General features: G+C 40.6%; 2 protein-coding genes across 4 annotated transcripts in view; both read right to left on the reverse strand.

Annotated features, from left to right (window-relative positions):
* Positions 1-23807, reverse strand: part of NFATC3 (nuclear factor of activated T cells 3) — a 75364-nt gene extending 51557 nt beyond the window's left edge. For all 3 annotated transcript variants that reach the window (XR_015259991.1, XM_086757906.1, XM_086757905.1), the window contains exons 1-2: positions 23498-23807; positions 5540-6671 (exon numbers count right to left, since the gene is read on the reverse strand). Coding sequence is in view for 2 of the 3 variants with exons in the window: in XM_086757906.1 (XP_086614032.1) it covers positions 5540-6671; positions 23498-23597 (1232 nt within the window). In the remaining variant the exon portion in view is untranslated. The remainder of the gene's footprint in view (positions 1-5539; positions 6672-23497) is intronic.
* Positions 1-25770, reverse strand: part of SLC6A2 (solute carrier family 6 member 2) — a 416570-nt gene that overhangs the window by 94696 nt on the left and 296104 nt on the right. The window lies entirely within an intron of this gene.

Below are 25770 nucleotides of genomic sequence, written 5' to 3' on the forward strand. Positions count from 1 at the left end.
CTTTGTTCAGTGCACTCGGCCGGGCCTAGGGCGGACCCGCTGCTGGCCAAGGCCAAGCCGATTGGTAGCAGAACGTTCCGTGATAACGCCTCTGCGATAACGTATTTAAGAAGGGGAAAACAGAAAAGAAAAAAAGAAAAAAAAAAGAGAGAACAGAAGATGTGAAGAAGCTGAGCAGGGGGAGGCGCAGGCCTCATGGGCCTTGCAGGCCTCACCCTCTGGCCTCTCAACCAGGAGACCGAGTGCGCCCAACTCAGCCCAGCCCAGCTGCAAGAAGTGGAGAGGAGATGAGATGGATGATGAAGAGATTCTGAGAGGTGTCTGCCAGCCTGTTGTGAAGAACTTTTCTTGTGAGAGGAACGGCTGCAGACACCAAGGTCAGTTCAGAAGGAGGGGAAGGAGTAATGCGGCTCCTGGCCAAGATTCCCCTGCAGCCTGTGGTGACAACCATGGTGGAGCGGGTTGTCCCCCTGCAGCCCATGGAGGCCCACAGAGGGGCAGAGATCCACCTGCAGCCCGTGGAGGACCCCACGCCGGGGCAGGCGGGTGCCTGAAGGAGGCTGTGGCCCGTGGAGGGCCCGCTGGGACAGCTGTTCTAGAGGGACTGCACCCCGTGGAAGAGATGACCCACGCCGGAGCAGTTTCACAAAGGACTGTGGCCCGTGGGAGGGACCCCACAATGGAGCAGGGGAGGAATGTGAGGAGTTCTTCCCCCGACCATGAAGCAGCAGCGTAAAACAACGTGTGATGGACTGACCGCAACCCCCATTCCCTCTTCCCCCCGTGCCGCTCGGGAGGGGAAGGTGGTAGAGATAATATTAAGTGGAGGAAGAAGGAGAGGTGGGGGGAGGTTATCTTGTCCTCTGTCTCATTCTCCTGCTGTTTGTAGTAATAAATGAATAGTTTTCCCCAAGTCGAGTCTGTTTTGCCCGTAACGGTAACTTTAAGGATCTCTCCCTGTCCTTATCTCAAGCCTTGAGCCGTTTTTCTTATATCATCTCTCCCTGTTCTCTCGGAGGGTGGGGGGAGTGAGAGAGACTGCGTGGTCTGGTCCCAATCGGGGCTGAACTACGACACTGGGTCAGCCCTACACTCTTTTAATTCCCCTTCAACAAGTTTGGAAAAAAAAAAAAAAAAGTATTTTAAGACAGACTTTCTAATTTTTTTTTGTTTAGACTTTCTGGAAAGCTTCCAACTATGAACCTGCTTCGGGAGAGGGATCAGACACAGAAGAGCTATACACATTCTAACTGAGAACATTAAATTCTGTAAAACAAGTACACATATAACTTCAAAATACTATTTGCTACTCATCTTTCTAACACAGTGGCTTTGTACTTGAGGAGACTGACTGGAATCTAAACAAGAAAATGTTAATATTAATATAAGGGATCAGTCTTGAAGAGCTTACCAGTATTACAATGTTTCATAAATATCTTCTAAATACCTACCAAAACTTTGAAATTTCACAAAGTTTTAAGGACTTAAGGGTACACTTAAGACAATTCACATGAGTGTACTAACCCCTTTCAGAAGGTGCCTCAGTGTGAGCAAGCGGATCAAATTTAGATATTTGAATATGAATAGACTCCAGGAAGAAACACATTTTCTGGAGTTCTTCTAGACTATTTATAACCCATACTGACAAATACTATCTAAATAAGAAAATGAACTTGAATCATCTATGTTTCTGTTCCAACAGCCAATACAGGAGCAAGAGAAAGGGATAATTCAATTAATAAAAGAATTTGAAATAACTTTAAGACCAAATAACAAGCTGTCATCTAACAAAGCTGTTTGGATGGCATCTGAAACAACTGAAATGCTCAAAAGCATGTGACACATTTTAAAATTTTGTTAAATACTGCACACTTACTGAACACAGAATAAGGAAAACATGGTCAGGACTTGAAAGATAAACAGGTTTGCAAAAATTTAGAGAGCATTCAGAGAAGAAAGTGCACATCTGCACATTTCACACCATGTCACATGTGAGGCAAGTTTTCCTCATTTCTACCAGGGGTCCGTTTACTGCAGCTGAGTGTGCACATTTGTCAGAGTCACTTCAAATGCTTGGAATTAACACTCCAGTTTGCTTCATGTGCTATTTGGTTCCTGACAATACAATCAAGACATTTAAAGATCTTATTAATTGTAATATAGATTATAATTTATATTACAATTAGTATTTTACTATGTATAACATGTAATAAAGATATAAATTGCAGTTAATATATTTGGTCACTGTCATAAACTATTAAGAAACAGTGGTTCTTCTTGCATTTCATTTTTATTCATAAAATGCAAGAGTAAACATAGCTTCCCTACTTTATAAGCATCTAAATTATAATGGAATGAAATGTTTTAACATACTGAAGATGCATATTCCCATAGCACCTCTGGAATATGCTACAGCTGCTACAGACTCCAACATTTCACTAAGGATACAGCTGCCAATTCAGCCATTTCCACTAATTCAATAGTCAAACTACATTTTTGGCAGCAAATGTATACAGCCTAATAGTTTTATTTAGTTTATTTTAGTGAATAGGTCCTAGTCTTTGTCTTCGGCATGTCTGCCCATTTTATATTTAGAGAAGTTCTTCAGCACCAGCTTTTAAATAAATTATGACATTGAAAAAAAATACTTTTACTTCTTAATGCAAACAGTAAAACTGATTTTTATTCAGTTCTGCTCAGATCTCCCCACTCTAAGAGGAAGCAGGTTTAACTGAATATCTATTTTTGTAACTATTTTGGTCATCCCACAAAAGAACCATAGATCCACATGCCTATATGTTCATGTGCTTTTACCTTTCACTTGTGCTCACCTTTTATGAACTATGTTAGCCTATGAGCTAACAAAAATGCCAAGTTCAGACTGCTGAGTATCGCTCATAGATATAATACAATTCAAAATACACAATTAAGGAAATATAATAATCATTGTTTTAGTTAGAATGACAATATTTTAGTAGCAGTCTGAACACCTTTATTAACAGATGAGCAGGCTGCAACAGAATTTTTTTTTAAAAAAAACAAAAACAAAACAAACCGAGACAGTTAATCTATCTGTTAATACAGTAGTTTCAGATCTGTTAAAACAGAACTTTTCAGCTAGCAGCTTTGCATCCTTACTGTTAAACTTCACATTATTCATAAGCAGTTATGCAGAAGAACATTACAGGGGAAAAAAAAAAAAAAAAAGAAAAAAAAAAGAAAAACAATAACTTATACTCACTAAAATCAATACCTCCTGAGAAGAGTAGAAATTAAAATGTGGTTATACAGTTATGCAAAAATGACAAAGTGGCTGAATGAGCATTGTTTAAATATATTTGATATTAACAATCTAAGCTACTTGACAACTTCTAAAGGATTTATACAAAACTTAGTTTTGAGATTAACAGAAGTTCTGTATTAATCAAAATGAGCCTTCTCATCACACAGGAATATATTCAGCAGTAAAACTAAAAAAGTCATTTTTAGAACTAAAATGAATGCTGAAGTCTGTTTGATATTACCCATCAGAAGTTACACTTTGGGAAGCTCTTGAAGCTACGATACACTTCTCCTCCATTTATTTTAAGGATGTTTCACTGTACACTGAAAGTATTGGTTTATATTTCACCCATTTGTGTTCCTAACTTCCTTCTTAGGTACTCAATAGTAAAAATTACAGCTGCATTTTCTCCATTAGTTCTCTTTCCAAAATGCACATGGGAAGGGTCAGCTATAGCAATCTTTAAAGGATGACTGAGTGCTTCTCTGTTCCACAAGATGGACACCCCTGAGAAAATTCATGTACTCAACCGAAAATGAAAGCAGGTACTCCCAAACATTTTTTCAACAGGCTTCTTCATCTGACAAGTCATCAGGAAATAATACATCAAGACCTTAAAATGATGCAAAAATGATATCTGAATTTGGAAAAAGCCACTAGAAAGGGGAGTTACATAACTAGCATGTTGCCATGAAACCCAGCATCTACTTTTCAACAAGTTGTGCTTTTCAGGGAGATACCCGAAAAGAATACCTCTTCAGTAAGCTTGGCTTACTGCGCAATAGTTAGTTCTAGTTTTCTGCTAAGGATTTGAAACTCAGAGCCAGGAAAAAACATCTCGTATAGGGCACCTCTGAAGATTGGTCAGAAACATTTCTTTCTTTATTTTGCTTCACTTACTTTAGGGGAGGAAAATGTTAAAGCCATGAATATTTTCTAAGCCATTCTTTTTAAAATTAAAAATAGACTATGAAAACAAGTGTTTTGCAAAGATGACTTTGCAATGAGAAGAACACTATATTTTGTCATTAACTTTTAGGATTTAAGCTTTGCCTTTTTCAAAATGAAGCATATATGCTGAGAATCCTGCCCTACCTTTCCACTCCTGCCTCCCAAGAAAGCAGAATTGCTTCATCCACTAGATCCTTGAAGAGCAAATCTTAAGCATTGCCTCTGGACAGAATGATACTATTTTAATCACAGTTATTTTAAAATCAATACAGACTAGCATAGAAGCACTGGCATTTAAACCTAGAATATGTCATCTATATGGAATTGCGCTTTACAGATATTAATTTAATGCACCTTTCTTATAAAATGTCCACACAAAAAATGTCCACAGCTTCTTCATCCCAGTACGTCCCTACTCCTTAGTTTTAAAACCTAGTAAAGCAAGAAAAAGGCTCAGGACTCAAATGGATAACTTGAGCTGAGTAATCACAGTATGTGTCCATTCAGCAGCAATGCTGCTTAAGGAGTTCTCATTTCTACTCCACCCACTGCATTGTGCTGGCAAAGTGATTCCAGAAGCTATATGGTTAAAAAGATCACAGAACTGCTCCATCTAAAAAGCAACAGAATGGGAAGGAGGGTGAATTTTTCCCTCAACTGAACTAGTTCCCTCTTCTGAGCCTCCAACAAATCATTCTGCTAGCACAAGACAGGACTACAAAAGGAAAAGAGCTAGTTAACGGAGGATCACCCTTGGGACTACAGTACAGAAATCAATTATTTCTGGATGATTTTCAGTGTGGCATGCAAATTTATTTTCTCTGTTCTACTTCTAGAATTCTAGCAGCCCGAAGAAGCAAGTAAAATCAAAAGCAAATAAACTCCCCACCTCTTTCATTATTAAAAAAAAAAAAAAAAAAAAAAAAAAAAAAAAAAAGAAATAAACCATTAAAGTCAGGTTTCTTTAGCTATCTTAAAATGTTAACTGCTCAGATTAGATGGAACTGCAAAGTGTGCACATTTGATTTAGCTGGCTTCTGTGCATGTATGCTAACAAGTTTTATTTAAATAAAAATAATCCTATGTTACAATGGATCTACTGTATTTTGAAAATAAGAGAAAGATGTGTATTTGCTGTGTAAACTTGTTTTTTCCTAATTATATAATCTACATGCCTACCAGAAGTTTTCTTTAAGAAGTCTTAATGCATCACTGAAATATAAGCACATTTGTATGTCTATTTAAGATGCATAGGAAGGGAAAAAACAGGGGGGAAGCCTTCTGAAGGACTTTCTAATGACTTACCGAAATATAGGAGTATGACCAGGCTTTGGTTTGTTCCAAGTAAAGTGCGAAGGAACAGAAAGAAATTGGTCTCCGGGCAAATCTTTTTTCAAGGTGTGTTGAGATCCAGAGCAATCATCTACTGCAGTTTCAAGGGATGACGATAAGTTACCCTGTTCTTCAGGACAGACATCTATTTTTCCAGATAAAGTGGCAGTCTGATCCTCTGAGGTCTTTCTTGTTTTTAGAGGAATATCAGTCTCTGTACAACACTGAAATGGTGAAAGGCCAGAATTAAGGCCTTGTACGTTATGGATGGAAGTGTTTAGCCACGTGTCTTCTGTTATGCTTCCTCTGGGAGAATGGCCAGGTGATGGAGTTGGAGAATGGTGAGGAGAGAGAGAACCAGCATAGCAAATCTCAGCACTGGAGTGTCGTCGTTTCCCACAGGGGGATGTAGGTCTTGATGAGGGCCTTGATGTTGGTCTAGGGCTTAACCAGTTTTCATCTGTAATACTAGTTCTAGGAGAATGACAGGGAGACTGTCTAGGTGACAAGGCATGCCCAAACCCATACGGCTGCTGCCAAGATTCATCATTGGGACCTCTTGGAGAGCCACCAGGAGATGCCAAAGGAGAGCCAAGGGTAAATCGAGCAGCTGCTTCATTTAGCTCCGAGTCTACATCATCATAAACATGGGAAATGGATTCACAAGAGGAAGCATCTGAAAACCAACTTCTGGACGAAATGCTGCTGGCAGGGCTTGGACTAAGGGATGATTCCCTATATGATGGCTCAAGAGGAAGATAGAGATGGTCCCGTGAAGGCCTTTCCATATACTCATTTTCTGTGCCATTTGTGTGCAAGTCATCTTCATTGGCTTCAATCCCTTGATGACAGTTGGGTGAAATCGATGTAATTTGAATACTAGGGCACTCAAAGGGTTTGGGTCCACCTAGTGGACTATATTTGGATTCTGGTACCTCACAAGTTCCTTCATAGTGCTTATGACTCTGAAGTCTTGTAGGGGGTGACAGAGGAGAGGAGTGAGACTGCAATCCATGGCGAGGAATACAAATTGGCTGATTTACAGAGGATGACGGTTGGTCTACATTAAAGATGTATATGGACGCACAGTCATCTGACTCGAGATCTGAAAACAAAATTAAAAAGAGGAACAGAGTCAAAATGCAATATTTGAAAAAAATGCAATAAACATAATCCTTTGTTTCCCAGGTAGGGCCTGTTTTCAACATCCTACACATTTCCCACACACTAACCACACCAAATAAAGCTCAGTCCTCATTTAAAATTTTCCCCAGCCATATTGACAGCTAAATATGACACAGCAGAGTTTTCTGTCACAAATCTTGTTTTCAACCAGACTCCACAGTTTATACACATCTTCAGTGGTTGAAAATATAATACACACAGAAAATAGGATTAAAATCTTGGAAGGATCTAAACTGGAAGACTCAATTTAAATTTTATCTTTTGTAACTACAGTCCACTCATAACTAAACATTTTTAATCTTAATCCATTAAAAATTAGTGTCTTTGACATGAATAAGACTGTGATACTTTCTGCAAGCCCACTAGTCAATACTTAACAAGCATGGGAATATTTTATACAAAGCATTTATCTCCTTTAACACTAGAAAGCATCTTACACTGACTCAAACTTCAGTGAAGATTATAAATAACTAAAAGCATTATATCAAAAGAGGCCTAACAAAGAATATTATTGAAGATATCATGAAGAATCTTATTCCAAAGATCTTTTTGGTTGCTTAGAAAACTCTGAAGTGCCCATCCCACAGAACAGCGTTTTTTCAAGAGCAGTCTCACAAAGTTTGAGCACAAGTCGAGTATAAAAAAGGCAAAACAAAATATTCTCATATTCTTATCCAAAACACAGGAAATATTAAGGAAAAAAAAAACAAACAAGCAATTGAGAGGGTGTGCAAGTCCAGTTAATGAAATCAGCAGCTTTGTCTCACAGCACTGAAACAAATATTCTTGCCTCGCTTCTCAGTATTGAATTAACTGTCAGTATGAGACATTTGTCTGAAACAAGAGTGGAAAACATAGCTTTTGTTTATTTTGTAACCACTGTGCTTCCACTCTTGTTTCCTTCCCCTTGTAAACTAGTTCCTTCCCTCTATAATTATAAAAAGTGAGTATGCACAAGACCTCAGGTAGTTCACTAGTCTATCATCTCCTAGCAGATGACATTAAATGTACTTGGACCACCCCCCCACTGGGCACTGAAACTGTCCTCAAAATCTGTTAAGAGTACTGTCTCTACAACTTCAGTAACTCGTTTTAATGCTGAATCACTTTGAGAGCTCTTGACCCATCACCAACATTTAACATCATCGTTAAAATTATACAGTTTCTAGGGTCTTGTGTGTAGTTTTTTGGTTTTGTTTTGGGGCTTTTCTTTTTTTTTTTCCCCAGCAGTAGGGGAGTATTATGCAGAAGCATAAATGTTTTTGCAAACTAAAATGCTCCTGTGTCAAATGTGACAACGAGACACGATGATCATACAATTATTTTCCATGAATCCAGACTGGATGACATTAACTGCATCTCTGGATATAAGCTTTTTATTTTTTTAAATGGTTTTTATCTTAAGTATCAGTAGAATATTAATACATATTTTAAAATAAATGTAGTCTCTCTCACAATCAGATAAAAGATCCAGACAGGAAGTCGTGTATTTTAGGCCTTTCCATGATGAAAAAAACCAAGTATGTTAATGAAGTCATTCTATTATCAGTTTCACTAACAGCAATCAGCTTAAAATTAACTAAAGCAGAAACAAAACAAAACAGCATCTCCTCAGAGAAAACAAGGAAGCATTTTCAAATGGAGAGAAAGCATAATGTTATCAATGAACCAACTATCTTCCTCAGACTTAAAAAAAAAAAAAAAAAAAAAAAAAAAAGCTGAAGGTTGAAGGTTCATAGGCCAGGAGCAGCTCTATTAGTAATCTATCTATTATTAAAGGAGGCACAAAATTGCATTTAAGATTAGTATAGTACTAAGTAGTTTTGTAAGCACTGTAAGATTTTATATACGTATTACATAGTCATATATAACAATTGTCTCTATTGTATAATTGTATCATTAACTACTATTATGTGTGTTAAGAGCACACAAAAAATTAGTATAGGTTAATTTCTAAATATGCATACACCAGAAGGATCAGGATAGTCAGTAAGGACTATTTCATATATCACACAAATAATCAACACAAGCTCACTATGTTGAACACTATCAAAACTGCATTTCCCTAGCCTTTCACTAGGATAACAAGCATTTTTTAAAACTTTAACTGGAGGTCTTTCTTTTTGCTGTTCCCCTATTGCAAAATATGAAATGCAGACAGGAGTTAGTTACAGGCTTTCCACAGCTATCAGTATATTCATGTGCAAGATCACTGATGTCCTTGTTTCCCAACTCAGTATTAGAAAGGAGGAAAAAGGCAATCCTAATAAAAGCAATTGTCCAGCTACTCAAAACTTAGAATAAAGCAGTTACAGGTACAGAAATGTTGAAATAATAATAAAAATGAAAACATTATAGGAAAACAAGAATTGAAAGTCTTCAAGTCCTGTGCATAACCATTTACTGTCATTAACGGCTTTAGGAACAGCAGCAGCACGTTGCTTGTGCTAAAACTCTCACCATTGTAAAGAGCCTTATTGCTCTGGCAGCAATAATCGAGAAATGTTAAAACATTTAAGACAATTTCTCCACTTTCAGTGTCACTGCGATTTACAAAAAAGCAAATGTACACTCAATATCTACATTACATGGAGCTGAGGTGGAGAGATCAGACTAGCATAGAACTATCAACACCAGCTGGGAGAACTGAGGAAGAGATGGAGAAGGCAGGAGAGCACACTTCTGACTCAGGCTTCTTTGGTCCCTCTCCAGACAAACAACTTCTAACGAGTTTGGCACCGTGCTCTCCCATTACCCCTCCCCAGCAGCATACACGCACACACTCAAAAAACAGGAAGCTAGAAATCCAGAGTAAGAACTGTGCCTCTAATGAACACCAAATCCCAAAAGCACGCTTTGGACTGTGGAAACAATTTATTTTGAAGCCTAAATCACCCAAATTATTTTCAGACACGATCAATAAACAGGTAGATTTATTTTAGTTTGCACACACAAACCCTCACCCTTATACTCATGTGTTAAAATAACCTGTTAGTTGCTCAAAGGACAACACTAGGACAGTTACACGTTATGTGATTAATTCTGCTAGACTATTCACCAATAACTATTTCTGTTCTATTAAAGACTGCAGAAAGAATCCAATCTGGAAGAGCCCTCTAACCAATTTGAAGGAACTAGTAAACATACAAAGACTAATATAACTTAGGTGAAAGAAATGGTAAAAAAAAACAAACAAACAAACAAAAAAAACAAACCAGCTGACAACCCTTAAGATGGAAAGGAGTGAGTGAGTGAGCCCCCTCACACAGGACTTCAAGAAAGGAAAGGGTAAACAAACTCAGAGAAGTCTCACTTAACATAAGCAAATGCAAGGCAAAAAAGAGTTATGGAAAAGCTCAAGGGAAAAAAAAAAAAAAAAAAAAAAAAGGAGTTATGGAAATCTGGTTACTCAATAGGAGAACTATTACATCCAAACAATCTTATTGGGGGAGGAAAGACAGTAAAAAAAAAAGTGAAGTTGGCCAAGTCATGAGGCCTTCACTGACCATAAAATATAAGAAAGATGCGTTAAAGAAAAAGAAACTAGGTCAGATCACTAAGGCAGAGCATAAAAACTACCACAAGCACATGGGGGCAAGATGCTAGATAGGACAGACACAGCAAAATACAAAGGCCAAGAGATCAGCACCATTCACATCAAAAGGCAGCCACGACCCTGGAAAGGCAGGTGCATTAAATGCTGCTTCTTTAGTAAAAGTCAACTGAGTAAATTGCCAACAAAGTCAATAGAAATGCAGAGTAAAGAAAATTGGACTAAAAAGGTTAAAAAATACTGAAGAACTATGGCCAGTAAGTTTAACTTCAGTTTTAGAAGTAGTATTTAACAATTTATTTGTTCCACTAAGCATGTAAAAAGAAGACAGGGAAACAAAACAAGAAGTCAACGTTTCCCAAGAACAAAACCATGTCAAACAAATTTTGGTTTACAATGAAAGGAGGAGGTCTTCTGCATAGCTAACACAGAAAGAAGCTCAGCTTTGTTTTAACGTAAGATTTTTAACACTACCACACAAAGAGAAGCTACTGAGTCTTTAGAAATTTAGTGATGCCTCCTTCCCCACCCTGCCAAGATCAGGTTTACTACTGAGGGATCGCAGAAGTTAGCAGATGCCCTATATTCACATAGTGTATATATGCTATACAAGGCTGCAGACTCCCATTGCAATCTTGCATTAGGCATCTGTGTTATCCGATCAATGAGAACCAGAAGGTTTGTCATTCTGAATGTACATGGGCTGTCTGGAAACAGGCTAGTTTACAGAAGCTCCTGTTCAGTATTAAAACAGTGCTGGCTCATCCTTTACTAAGCTGCTAACTACACTTCGACATAAGCTGTCTAACTGGAAAATATAATTAAGTAATATCCAGAACAACTGCCCCTCAAGTACATTTTACTCGCTATTTGCCATATCAGACTGCACATTCAGGACTAGCAATGCTTGCCCACCAGTTGTTCACTCCTCAGCCATGTACTGGCACATGCATGTGTGCAGCTGTGCAGCAAGCCACTTTTCTCCACAGAAGGAAGGTCAATTATTATCAAATGTCTGAACACAAGCCCTGGGCCAAAATTATCCAAACCACTTTATTATTCTAGGTTTGTAAGCCCATAAACAAACAGGTTCAGACAACAGGAGTTGTTATAAGGTACTAAGAAAGCACAACACGACCTAGGTCTTATAAAAATGCTACTGTGAAAACAGGATCAGTAATCACGTCCTTTAAATAGCACGAGGAAAGGCTTGAGTATTGCCACAGACATCATGTGTGCTCTCAGGCAAGTCATATAATCTGTCTCCACCCCCAAACTTTAAAAAGAATGACAACCTCTTCTGTTTTTCAGTTCTGTCATGACAGTTACCATTATCTTTCTGAACACGATGGCATTATAAACAGTGCCACAGAAATATCTGTAAATAAGAAAAAAAGGCTTATGCAGCTCAAGTTTTAAATTTCATTATCCTCCTGATATACAGCAGTTCCTGTACTTCTTGGGATGAAAGAGGAGTCTTAATCATCACAAAGGACCCAAAATACCCAATAGACATAGTTTTACTTTTGTGCACTTAAAAAGACAATTGATCAGAGTTCTTGATGGTACACTAGCACATTACAGCTCTATCATTTGATATTTAACTCCAGTTTTCCGTTGCAACCTATAAGTTCTCCAGAGACACCTCCTACAAGCTTAAACATCAATTTAAAAAACACAACCCCCAAAACCCTAAAAACCATAGCAATGCATTAGTTTATAAGGAGCATGACTGATTAGTAAGCCATGAAATACAGTACTAAAAAAATACAAATTGTGAAAACAACTAAGGTATGAAGGTGGAGCAGGGGGGAAGACAGATACTCATAGACCAAGTTCAGCAACACACAAGACAATAACGTCAGTTTAAGCTTTCAGAAAAGGATTATTTACAACAACTGTCATTTTATTAAGTTCTCCCTCTTCAAAGATTTTCTGCTCTATTTCATGGTCATATCAGATTACTCAAAAAGGATAAAAATAAATTTTACTTCTGTCAATCACATACGCTCAAAGCAGCTCTGTCCTGCCCATCAGAATTTCACTCATTTTCTTGTGTCAAGTAAGAATATTGGAAATGTACAAGAAAAACAATCTTCTTAACAGTGGGAGCTCATCAATGAGTCCTTTCCAAATTCTACTCTGGATGAGAATCCATTATCCTCAGTAGAAATGAGAGGAATAATGAAGCTGCACTAGTTTAAGCAGTTTAAGCAATAGAATAATACAGCATATCAAATGTTTACAACTGACATTGAATAAAATAAGAACATACTGGCTCTCAGGGTGTAACTACGTTATGTTTTTTTCAGCTGCAACTACCCTCCCACACACACTCACACACAAAGCAGGAGGGGAAATGAGAAGAGAGGTATTTTTAACCCAGATGATTTTGGCAATCAGATTTGTAGTGCGTTCACGTAAACACCTGTATATACACAACTGACAGGATGGCAAGCTTTAGGACATGGGGAGAAATGAGCAACCAGGACAGGAACTGCAGGTGTTTTCACTACCAAATAAAAACCTAACCTGCAACTAAACCCTTAGGTCATAGCCTGGTATGCATTTAAACCAGAACAGCTGTCTTACAGCTTCACCCTGAAGTTACAGGATTAAGTTCCAAACAGGGAAATAATAGTCATGAAATTTTATTTGGCATGTAAGAAAAACTCACTAACTAAACATGAAAATCAAATGCATCTGCTTAAGCCATAGGCACGTTTCATAAAATGGTACCTCCACTGTAGCAAATTGAGTTAATCTCAGTTAAGTTTTCTCCTTTTTTAAAAAAACATAAGTTCTCATAATCTTACATAGCAGAGTGCTTTGAGACACACTGATAAAGAGTGATGTACAAAGCAGGTAAAGAATCCAGCTTGTAACTGTAAGGTTCAAGAAGAAGTCATCATTCTAAGTTCAGTTACAAGCACAGAAAATAGCAACCAGAAGTGCTTATACCTGTGCCTCCTCCAGTTCTCCTGGTATTTCTGGTTAATTGTGAAGCACATCTTTAAATGAAAAAACTTTATAGAGCTTGTGGTTCAGCATTTAAGGATCATTCATTAATACTCCTAACAGGCAAAAAAAAAAAAAACCCAAACATTTACTTTTTGTTTCTAAACCTGTACATTCTATGGGCTCTCCTTTTCCTTTTTTTCTCTGTGGGTACGTCACTCAAGAGGGCACAGTATTTTACTGCATAATACCCCCATACACAAAATGGAAGCTGTTGCCCTCCCATTTGATGAAGCCTCATTTGTCATTCAGTGTTAGACAGAAAGTCAGCTTAACACAACTCAGTAGTTCAGAGATATTAAGAAATACAATATGGCCTTTGGGGAGATTCTTAAAACAACAGGATACATCCACGCAGCAGTTACTAACACACAGTATTAACAGCCTATTTGTCACTGCTGTTCTGAAGATTAAGTACATTATTCTATATGATCAACTGTTACAATTTGTGAAAGGACTGCAGCCCTGCAGTCCCACATCACCTGGTACGTGTAGACGTGGTAACTGAGAGATGACTGGGCCCTCCAAAACTGATGTGTTGCGCCTGACCCACAGGAAGAAGACTGATCTTAATGGTAAGTGAGGACATTATGCAAATAGTGATTGAGGAGAATAAGGGAATTACGTGCTGTAGTTGCCAGCCAAAGGTTTGTCTAGATTCTTGGTATTATAGGCCAATTTATCATCCACAGCCTAACCCTTCCCTTTGTGTGGGCAAAACTAACTGACTCCATGGAAGTCTCCAGTTATTCAACGTTCTGGTTTATGCTGTACCTATAAACTGAAATGCTGACCTAACTACCTACATGGATGCCTTTACCACTGCTCAACTTGTAACACCAATGAGCTTGCTGATAGCAACCTCCTGCTCCATACAGAGACACCTCCAGGTTTACAGTCTGCTCCAGTCCCAAACCAAGCACTGAGCAGAACCCAGGCTTCCAAGATCAGAATGCACAAGTAGGGGCATAGCAAACAAAACAAGACAGGAGCATGCAAGAAAATGGGTATTTTAGTTTACTGGAAAGCATGGTGACATCAACTGAGATCTTTGTAAAACTCGTAGAAAAGGAATGCAATAAGCCAAGGCAAGAATTTTGAGTTGAGGAGAGGTTACACAGTAAGAGGAGGGGAGACTGAAATGGGGGCATATCTCCTGTTTATCAAGCACCGCATGACAGAGGCTGAGAACTGGTATTGATAGTATCTGAACAAACTAGTTTGGGAACTCTTTAACACCTCAGCAAAATTACAGTGTACTTCTGCAGCTGTCCTACAACATGACAGAGGGCAAACCATGCCACAGCAGGCAATCCTACCATATAGTTAACTCAGTATTTCAAATCATTAATATTACAGCTTTTCACCAATATATTTTATAATACAGCTTTAACATAGACTTCAGGTGCATGAAACTCAAAGGCTCTATACATCAAAGGACTGAAATGAGCCAGAATGATCATCTGAAACTTTCCTGTTTTCCCAGCTGCTCACATGAATGTAGAATTAGAAACACCTTGAATTCACTTTGCTAAGATTGACACAGCAAGCATAACAGGCAGAAGTAGGAATCAAATAGCCAAATGAGAAAGGAGAGGCTGAAGCAAAGCACAAACGCCATTTTTTCAGCAGCTTTCAGAATGATATCCCAAAATACAAGGGAGACCATAGTAGCATGCCTTATGACTGTGCCACATGCAAGCCCTGAAACTCTGCATCTCTTTGCAGAGTCTTAAATAGCTTGTGTTTATTCCAGCCGGAGTGGAGGTTTCACCACATACACTGCACCTAGTCAGCCTAATCGCCCACACCCAGCCAAAAAAAGCTAGGCAATTTGAAAGACAGTAGCATTTGCTCTCAAAAGCCTAAATTTGATGAATTACACTGATGAAATACAGAGACTCTGACCTACTTTAAAGAAGCTATGCAAAATACAAAATGTTGACAGATTTTCTTAGTGGTTCTTTGGATTAAACCACACATCCTCTTGTGGCCTTGTCACTTGAGTACAGCTATCCAAAATGACCCCGTTAAGGCCTTTTGTAATCATACAGTTACTCCACCTCCTCACCTCCTTTGTGTTCTTGATTCAGGGAACAACTACTAGAAAGCATCTAAGATACACAAGAGTAGCTGTAAATCATGTAGACATTATTACAGCCCATTATGCAGCCATCAAAAGCAGTGAATCATTGTCACTAATGGTTAATAAACGCACTCTGTGTTATCAGCTTGTCATTCTGTTTTTAGAGTATGTTGTCACTTGGGGTATGAAGATACAAAGGGTTACTCTGTAAAACAAGCTCAGTTAGAAGGTAGCAATTTGTGCCCTGTCCCGACTGCAATCAGTCACAATCCCACTCCCTCTCCAGCACAGTACCAATGCTGCTTATCACTGAACTTATGTTTAAGTGGTCTTCCCATTTTTTCTATTTACCAAGCTATTTAAAAAATATATATATATATATTTCTCACAGCACCTGTTCCTAAAATAGCCAAGTTAGCAGCCACTAAAACATGAAGACTAATTAATCAGTTAATTCAAAAGTATTTCCCTCCTGCAATCCTGAATAACCTCATACATAAGAAAATTGAAAGATCTTGGTTTGAAAGGACCTAAAAGTGAGTTCAAAGAGAAATATTTACAAAATTTTGAAAATAACCCTCTCCACCAACCTGTTAAAAGACAAAGAGAAAAATCCAACTCTATCCAGCAATATTTTGGTATATTAAAAATCTCCCATTTTTAGAAGCGATGACTAATCTTCAAAATGCTGTCTGAAAAGCGATTTTTTAAACAAGCAATTACTATTAATTTAAATATTAATACAAATAATATGATTCTACATTTCTGAGAGTAATAAATCAGCTGTAAGCACCTGCTTACGTTTCTACCTACAAATATCTTTTATGCAGCCTCAAATTAAGTTTTTTTCCTACATTAAAATAATAATATATATATATTTATAAAAACAAACCTGCAACACAACACAAACCCAAACCAAATCCAGACTTTTATTTATTGCTGAAAGATCATGGGTTTCTAGTCAGATCCCCAGAAAGTTGATTCTTCTTTCCTTCCCTAGGTACATAAAAATGAGGATTGGGACTCCCAAAGAAAACTGCAAAAGTATCTCCTATCACACCTATCATCCTTTCTCTGAAAAGCAACCATAAGCCTTCAATGCCACTGAGACATTTAATCAGAAGAGCCATGTAAATGATTAAGTTCAGCTGTTCAGTTAACTCCTGAGATGTGCAAGCCACAACACAGTCCAAAAGCCTGCTTATCAACCCAGTTCTGCAGTTCTTCAGATTTAAACTCATCTTCCCTGAATGACTTTGAACAGTCTACTTTTTTTTTTACTGTTCTAATTCACCAGTATTTCACAAGAATACTCACGGATGGGTGTACTAAAGGTAGAAGAGAACGCTGGCTTGTTAATCAGCTTGCTCCTGCCTTGCAATTTTACTTAGCTTACCGATCATTTCACTTATCTTAAATTCCACTGTCATTCGAACCCCACATGGCATGCCTGGACAAATGCAAGGACTTGGATGTTGTTCTACAGGCTGGGCTCGCTGCCAACTCTGCTCCACGTACTTCCCTGGCCCACTAGGGCAGCTTTAGGCAACAACTCCCGTATTTACGTTATTGCTCTGAACAGACAAACTGCTGCTTACTATTGACCCAGGCCCATTCTACTCTCATTTCTCACTCATTCACAGCAACATTACTCATTTGGCTACTCTTCATGTGGGATATGATGAACTGCTTGCAATTGTACAAGACAAACAAAAGGAAAAGGACAGTTACGTTTTAAGCAGAGGGCTACTTTTTACTTTGAAGAAAGGAAGAGCTTATTTCTAATTTTCAGAAATTTGTAAGGTACAAGTATGAGGACAAATGCTTTTGTACTCTGCCTGTCTCCCACATCCAAGCTCTCAGGGTTTGTTTTCATTTGCACCGTATCCATAATTCAGATGAGAGGGAAGGGGGACAGAGGGTGAGGTACAACTATGAATTCACACACAAAATAAAGTGACATTTTGTCAAACTAGGGATCTTTTTCAAATCCCTGCACTACATAGTGACTCACTACATAGTGATTCTTGATGCACTGTGTACTGATCCAAGAACCATATGCCAAACCATGAAAGTTATGAGATTAGATCAGATGCAACTACAACTGCCTCACAACAGCACACAAGAGAGTTTGGTATTTTTCCAAATGGTCTCGTCCTGGTCAAGCACTAACCAAAGAGGCAAGGCTTCAGTTAGAAAGCATGCTGTGAAAAATCACAACATATTCAAACACATAAGCTTCCCAGGCTTACCATCGTAGTCTGTTACTCTTAACGGCCAGGCAATCCTGAGTCCATTGATACCAGATTTGACTTTAATACACATTTTCCTTTGGTTCTTCCTCAGTATCTAAGTTACCCTGAAGTCACAAGTTTCTTGTCACAGACCCTCTGTTTTTGGTGAGATTCAGCTGTCTAGTTTTCCCTCCTCCCCTCCATCAGCAGATTATATAACCACAGCCTATGACTGATTTGCATTGCGTCCCTGCATGTCAATCTTTTATGTGCACACATCATCCACTAGCTTGTAAAATAAAATTATAGTAACTAAATTTCCCTCAAGTGGTGGTTCCTATCACAATATATTTACTGCTCAATATCTCATAAACTAACATTTCTGTTCAAACATATAATTTGTGCCTAGAGGAAAAAAAAAAAAAAAAACCCAACAAAAAACTGACTCAAGCAACTTGTCCATTCATTCCTTTCTTAAAGTTGCACCAGTTGATCCTAGCCTTAATCCACACGAGCACTCTTTCGTATAGCAGATATTTACAGACCAGCAGACAGCTGTATTTATATGGACGGCTCAAGTTATACTTATTAACCACACAGTTACCACCTTGTGCAGACTTTCAATCCTACCCATTTATATAGGGAACCAAATCTAAACAGACTTGAAAAAAGGAATAAAACTTCAGGTGAACCATACAAGTGTGCAAGATGGTCTGTTAAAAGGCCTTCAGAAGATCATGTCTCTTGAGTTTCTTCTACTCAGCTAAGGAGAGCAAACTTTGTAGCAGTTCTGGATCACAAGTATGTGATCACAAAAATAAGTTTCACCAAGAGCAACCCCTCAGTCAGCTCACACCTCAAATTCACAATTACTGCCAGCATCCAAATCTTAATTTTCCACTAAGTCTAATTATAAGACTACTCTCTTTCCTGCCACAACTTTCTTAGTATTGCTTACCTTAATCACCATGTCTGGGAAAAGAACAAAAAGTTCAAGCACACCACAAACTTCTGTAAACAGCTTAGGCTGTTTTCTACTGTTTACCAACAATCCCTGACAGCAATACCTGTATGAATACACATTTAAGAAGTGAAGAAGAATACTTTACATATTTATGATCAAGGCAAAGTTATAAAGACAAGGATTGTGGTGGTGTTTCAGTACAAGTCATTGGTTTTAAGACTTTTACTGCATACCTAAATTAAATTACACATATATAGTGGCAGTTTTTGCTACAGAGAACTCTGCCTAGCTCCCGACGAAAAACTCAGTGTCCACCATCACTACAGAGCACTTAATATATGGGCAGGAGATAATTGCTGAGCAGCCCAAGCAGCTCGTAGATGCTCATAGAGAAGGACAGTCAGACATGGAAACCTTCAAAAAAGAAGATCAGGTATTATTTTGGCAGTCAGAATGCCAAAGTGTGTATTCAATCTTGATATTCAGTTAACAGCCTCAAACCAATAAGCTAATAGCTTTAAGGTAGAGGAAGAAACCTCACAGGAGAACAAGAGTACAGAAGTTTCCAAATAAACTAAAGATTCAAATCCAGATATACTGTCCTTTAGAGTGAGGCTCCAGCTCACGAAGATGTTTTGAATTGTCACTAAATTCACCACAGAACCAGGATATCTTCCATACTACACTTCTCAGGAGAAGAGTAAGAGAAATAGTGAGATTCATTTGTAACAAGATTACTAAATAGTATTACTTAATCAATTATGAAGTCATAGGAAATACAGAGAACCTCTTTTCAGCTTGTTTTACAGTTTCCAAGAAAATGAAACAGAGTATGAACCACAAGTCCAAGGAAGTCACTTTTATTAGTACTTTATAAACGACTCATATTTGGGGGGAGGGGGAGGGTAAATGACAAAACCCAAAACAAAATCAGCCAAGGATGATTACCTATGTTGAAAAATAGCACAAATTTCTCCTCCTCTACTTCATAATCCAAGAACAAAAGGTGTTAGGGTGCAATTCCACATACTGCTCTGTTTTACTGAGTAACAAAACCTTACCCCATCTTTTGCTCTTAGAACACTTCATCAGAAAGAACAGAAACATTTTAGACAGTGTCCTAAACAGCAGTATCACTAACTCATCTGTCAGAATTTCCTAAGTAACTAAATAATTCATTTTCTGGATATTGAACAGTCTGTAGCCTCTAATTTTAAGTCAGTCCCCATTTCACATACTAACAAGAAATAATTTTGGGTATTACAGAACCTGAATTCCCAGCTCAGTACTACATACCCCAATTTCTTTAAAGGCCCTTACCTTGTCAAAACTCAATTCTTTGAAATAGAAAATGAACACTTAAATTAAAGCTAAAGAAACAATTATAGCAATTTGTAATTGCTCTCCTTTTGCACAGTTTGGCATTTAAACCGTATACCTTAACCTCAGCAGGGTTTTTAACAGTAGTTTGAAGACCTTAATGCAGTTTATTTGCTTAATAAATTCTAGGCAAAATTCCCAAAATTATACTGAATAGTATTGCAAAACTGGGCGGATAAAGAGGATGGGGGCATCAGAAGGAAAGTATCCAAGTATCATGTATAACACCTCAAAAATCTCTTAATTAAAAAGACCAAACATGGTGGCACCTCAAATACATTAACTGACAAAGTCAGTTACACAACAATCTATTTTAGCAGACAGAACAGGACCTGAACAATACTGTAACTCACATGCCTACTCGGGCATTTCAAATGTAACTGATGTAATGTGGTAAGATGCAATCAGATGCTACTGCAGCTAACCAAACAGTTTCGGAAGAAAAAGTGTACCAAAGAGATTTAGTTCATTCAGAATGCTCTATAGCATCATCTTTGGGCACCGGAGACCTAAATTACTTTGTCAGAAAAAGAGTGTTAGTACCTAGAACCACACCATCTGTTTTGAGTGCTGAACGCTACAAAAATCAAAGTGATAATTTCTTTCTTCTTTGGGACAAGGACACTAAACTGTCAGAGAAAAAGAGAGCAAGATTTTGCAGAGGGTGCTTGGTACTTGACTTCTACTCAAAAGCAGCTGAAGAGCTTCTGACAATCTTATTTAGCAACCACCTGAGCAAATTTTCACTTCACTTCACAAGCTTTCCCTTTGATTTCACGTGAAGTATGCTGCAAATATTGCAGTATTAGACTTATCTAAACCATCTTTCACGCATTCCCCTCCGCAGCAGGAACTACAATTTTCAGATCAAGTACACAAGCACTACTGCAGAACATTATTCTCAATTCCTGCCACTTAACACAAAACTAAGTATGTCAGTTCTACTATCCTGCAAACCACTGAAATTGTTCCATATAACTCAGAATCCAGTTGGTTTAATTTCTCTTATTGTCCTCTGAATGTCATAAAAAGGGTAAGCTACTGCTTGAGACTAGTATTTTCTTAGTAGCTTAGAAATCAAAAAAGTATTAAATTAAATGAAAGAGTAGCTCACGTTTTCTTGCTCTTAATTAAAGATACAGGTAAAAATAAAATATATAAATATATACACTTACGTATGTACATATATAGAAGAATAAAATCCTCACAACGCTACAGCAGTCTCAGCATAAAAGAAAGTGTTAATGTAGATTTCCGTGTTATTTACGCAAAAACTTAGTACTAGACACTTCTTTCACAAGGATGCCAGTCCCAAACTTCTACAGACACAGCATGAAGCATGAGAATGTGTTTTCAAGTGTTCTCCATTACCATTGAAGACTTAGTAATTTTAACATTACATATTTCAAATTAAGCAACTTTCCCTGTAACCTACCTGTTTTATTATCAGCACAGATTAGAAAAAAAAAAATACCCTTATGCTTACTTTGCTGTGCAACGGACAACATCATTGAAGCAAGCGATATGGTATTATGAAATATATGCATTAGGGAGCTCTAAGAACTTTTGTTCATCCACCTAACACACCTGGAAGATGGGGAAGGGAAAAATATAACATTTCCTGTATGGATCCTCTCCTATACAAAATCTAGTTCTTCATATGTAAAATGCATGGGCAGAATTCACAGCTAAACTCTGACAATCCTTTTTAATAGGATACTTGAAGCCAGATACCTTTTCTAACCCTTTCCCCTTAAGGCCATGAGATCATCTCCAGTATTGCACAAAATAGGGCAATTACTGAGTTACGGATGCAGATGCAGGATTTCTTACTGAAAGCTACAGCAAACAACTCAGTTCATGGTCTGAGTATCACATTTTCAAATTTGCCTTACAGTTGGTAAGTTTTAACTTACCAAGCATTGAAAATTCTCTATATTTCTATATTCAGAGTAATAGCTGAACTGTTTGTTACGGAATCTGACCAAAATACAAATATTATACAAGTTAATTGAGTACCACTACTATTTCTAGTTTTCCGAGCAACTTGTTTTCTCATTCTCATCCATCACTGACGGAGGAGCATAGTTTAGACTACTAGTTTTATGTGAAAAGAATAGAAATAGGGGTGTCGTAATTATTTTTGTTGTAATTCGTTAACATTCTCCATTGTTTTCATATGGCACTGTAATGCACTTATTCAGCTAGCAGAACTCAGGCCCTCTTCCCAAAAGCACCATCTGTTAATCCATTAATTTGGAAAAAAAAAAAAAAAAAAGCAAAGAAAATCTCCCCTTATCTGGAGGAATCTGTAAACTAAATCTAAGCATCGAGAAAGTTACAGATTTTGTATCAAATTAGTGCCGGCTGTTCACACTAGAGGATATGCAGACTGTATCATTTTTTTTTTCTAATCAAGCAGAAAACTGAGTCGGAGAACTAAACAACATGGCTGCATCATTTCGCCTGGATACAGTCATGATTTGGAGCTATCTTATCATCCAGCCAGTTAGACTTAAGACAGCGCATTACCAATTAATACTTATTTCGAGTGGGTCAGGAAAAAAGCACGAAGCCATGGAACTCTGGTCCCGCTACACACTGCACTGCTGGCTCTTATTGATTCCGCACATCATCATCTACAGGGAAGACTTTATTTTCTGCGGTTTAAAGAAATACGAGGGGTTTTAAAAGGGTATTTTCAGGCTCCACTGCTACAGGACAGAACGGAATGGAAGCGCTCTGGAACGCGTGTGTGTATGTCGGTACACACGGGCCCGAACAGCCCTCACACCTCCACGCGCGGCGTTTCGCCCATCCACGCGCGTACACCCGCACGTACACAAAGTTTACCGGATCACGCTGGAGTGACCGCGATGCCTTCTCTACGGGGAACAGCGAGGTTCAGCCCCGACCAAGTCTCCAGCCCAGCCCCACGACAGCCCTGTGCCAAACGGGACCCCCCCCGCCTGCAGCGCGACCCCAGCCCGGCGCCCGCAGCGGAGGGGACGGCGGGCGGCTCCGTCCACTCCTCCCGCCGCTACCTGCGCCCGAGGCGGCGGCGAGACGCGGGGCCGGCCCGGGGAGGGGAGCGGGAGGCCGGCCCACCAGAGCCAAACCGCCCCCCCGCCCCCGCCGGGGCCTTTCCCTCCCCAAAGCCACCGCGCCCCGCGGGAGGGGAGGCTCCTGCCGCACGACGCCAGTGCCGGGCTCTCTTTTCCCAAAGTTGCAACGGCGGCGGGCGGCCCGGAGAGCCCCGGCCCGGCTGGCGGCGTCGCCGCCCTCAGCCCCCGGGGCGCCTCCGCAGCCCCGCGTCCCGCGAGCGAGCGGCCCCCGGGCACAGGGGGGAGGGACGGGGCCTTCCCCCACCTCCGCGATCTCCCGCCTCCCGCGGCGGCGGGGCGGGCGGCAGCCCCCCCCCGCCCCGGCCTTACTCGGAGGAAAACAGGAAGCCGACCCCCCCTCCCCCGGCCCGGCGGGAGGGGAGCGACCCGGCCGCGGAGAAGCGCACCTGCAGGCCCCAGCGGCGGCCCGGGGCCGGGCTGCCCGTCCTCCCCGAAGATCAGCCTGAAGTCGAACTCGTCGGTGGCGCCGCAGTTTGCCGTAGTCATGGGTTTGGCCGGCGAGGCGAAGCCAGACCTCCGTCGCCCTGCCGGGCCGCGCCGGGCTGCTGCCGGGCTGCGCTCCCCGCCGCCACCCCTCAGGGCCGCCTCATAACACCGGATGGCGCCGCGGCGGGACGGGGGGCGGGCGGGGGAGGGCAGCGCGCGCGGAGGCGGCGGCGCGAGCGGCGGCTGCGGCCCCAGCGCCAGCTCCCGTGCCCGGGCGCCTTCTGTCACTCACGGGGGGGAGGGCGCCTGCTACGGGCTGCGGCTGGCCCCTCCCCCGCCCCGCGCGCCCTGCCGGCCCCGCCCCCGCGCCGTGCCCCCGGGCAGGCGCCCCGCCTCGCGCCGGCGTTTCCCACACTTGGTGTCTCTCTCTCTCTCTCTCTCTCTCTCTCTCGTGCGCCCGCGCGCGCGCGCGGTGACGTCGACGCCACCGACGGCGCCTCGTGACCCGCACCGACGCCGCCGAGGGAGGAGCGACGGCTCGCGGCGGGTCACGTGGCGCCGAGACCCCCACGCGCCGCGCCGCGAGGGCTGCCGGGGGCTGTAGTTGGTCGGTTCGGCCTGGAGCGGGCGCCCAATCCGGTGGAGCCAGCTGAGCACGAAGGGGCGGGGCAAGCGCCGCGCGTGCCACGTGTCGCCCCGCCGCCACCGCCGCCGCGCGGGGGTCCCGGCGGCCGTCCGCCCCCGCCCGGGCCGGGCCGGGGCTGCTGCGGGAGTCCCCGCGTGAGAGCGCGGATTTCACGTTAGAGCCGTCTGAAAACTGGCGCGGCACCGGGTGGTGGTCGTGGCACCGGTTAACCACCCGGGTAAGGGGCAGGCTGGCGCCAGCTGAGGAGCGCCGCTTGGATAAGAAGTGCCGGGAGGGCTCTGAGCTGTGACAGCCGCTTACCCTCCAGGTGCCCGGGAAACGGGGCCGGTGGAGCAACCGCAAAAGAGAACCAATTGAAGTACTTTTGGCATTGAATGCCGTCAGTAAAGGGGGCCGAGTGGTCACTGGGAAGAGCACAGATGTTTTAGAACTACCCTGCCTGCACAATGATACGCCATCACCTGTGGTTGTGCATTCAGCTTGGGCGGGGGGGAAGAGGGGGGGAGCAAAAGATAATATAGAAATTAAGTTGTTCTTAGAGCAGGAGCATCAGTTCCCAGCAGCGGATGGCAGTGTAGAAACCATAATTGGCCCCATGCGTTTGGAATTTGAAGTCTAAGAAATCTTCAATATATGGGATCTAGGAAGACTTTAGGTTTGGGCTGATATTTGGGTGTTGATGGGAATTAAGCTCCTACTCACAGCCAGTCACATTTGCTGTATAGGTAGGTATGAAATATTTAGTTTTATTTATGTCATGGACTGTGAAACTTGTATTAACCAGAAATATCATCGCTCTATCTTTTAAAGGGCCAGGCTTCATTACTTGGTTGAAAAATTAACTGAACTAGAGTTAGTGTGCCATGACTCCATGGCCTGTGGAAATTAGAGTTATCTGTTAATACCTTCTTAATCATATCATTTGAGTCATAAGTAACTAATTCAAATTGTTTCTGTGCACAGGGTCGTTTCGTATTTGTTGCTATTTAGATGGATCCAAACAGGCATAACATAATCATAGAATCATAGAACAGTTTGGGTTGGAAGGGACCTTTAAAGGTCATCTAGCCCATAATCCCATGCATGCATTTATATCTAGATGTTCTCTTGACAAATTGTGAAAAGAAGAAAACTTTACGAACTGTGAAAAGAAACTGAGAAAAGACTACTAACGTGAGGAGAAATGGGCTACAGTGCAAAATTCTCAGTCCAGCAGGCTTTTAAGAGAGTTCCGTTCACTCCATCTATCTGTGCGCTCATAAGGAAGATCAGTAATCTAAGCCTAAATGAAAAACTACTTTGTGACCTTGTAATTCTAGCGGAAACAGAAAGCATCATATTAACTCCTGTTCTGAGTTCTATTTTTTTTTTTAATATGATGCTTTCTGTGTAAAAAAAAGACAGTCAAGTGAAAATAGGAAGCTGCTTCTCGTGCCCAGAACACAAAGCAGCCGTATGTTTATCTCTTACTTAATCCTCTAATGCAGTGTCCTTTTCATTGTGACTTCCCCCACACCACTAGCTATTTCTATATCTAAAACACACAAGCAACTACAGTTACTGTTCCTACAATACTTAAACCAAAGG

The sequence above is a fragment of the Chlamydotis macqueenii genome, chromosome 13 (genome assembly GCF_036417535.1).
Source record: "Chlamydotis macqueenii isolate bChlMac1 chromosome 13, bChlMac1.mat, whole genome shotgun sequence".
NCBI classification, from domain to species: domain Eukaryota; kingdom Metazoa; phylum Chordata; class Aves; order Otidiformes; family Otididae; genus Chlamydotis; species Chlamydotis macqueenii.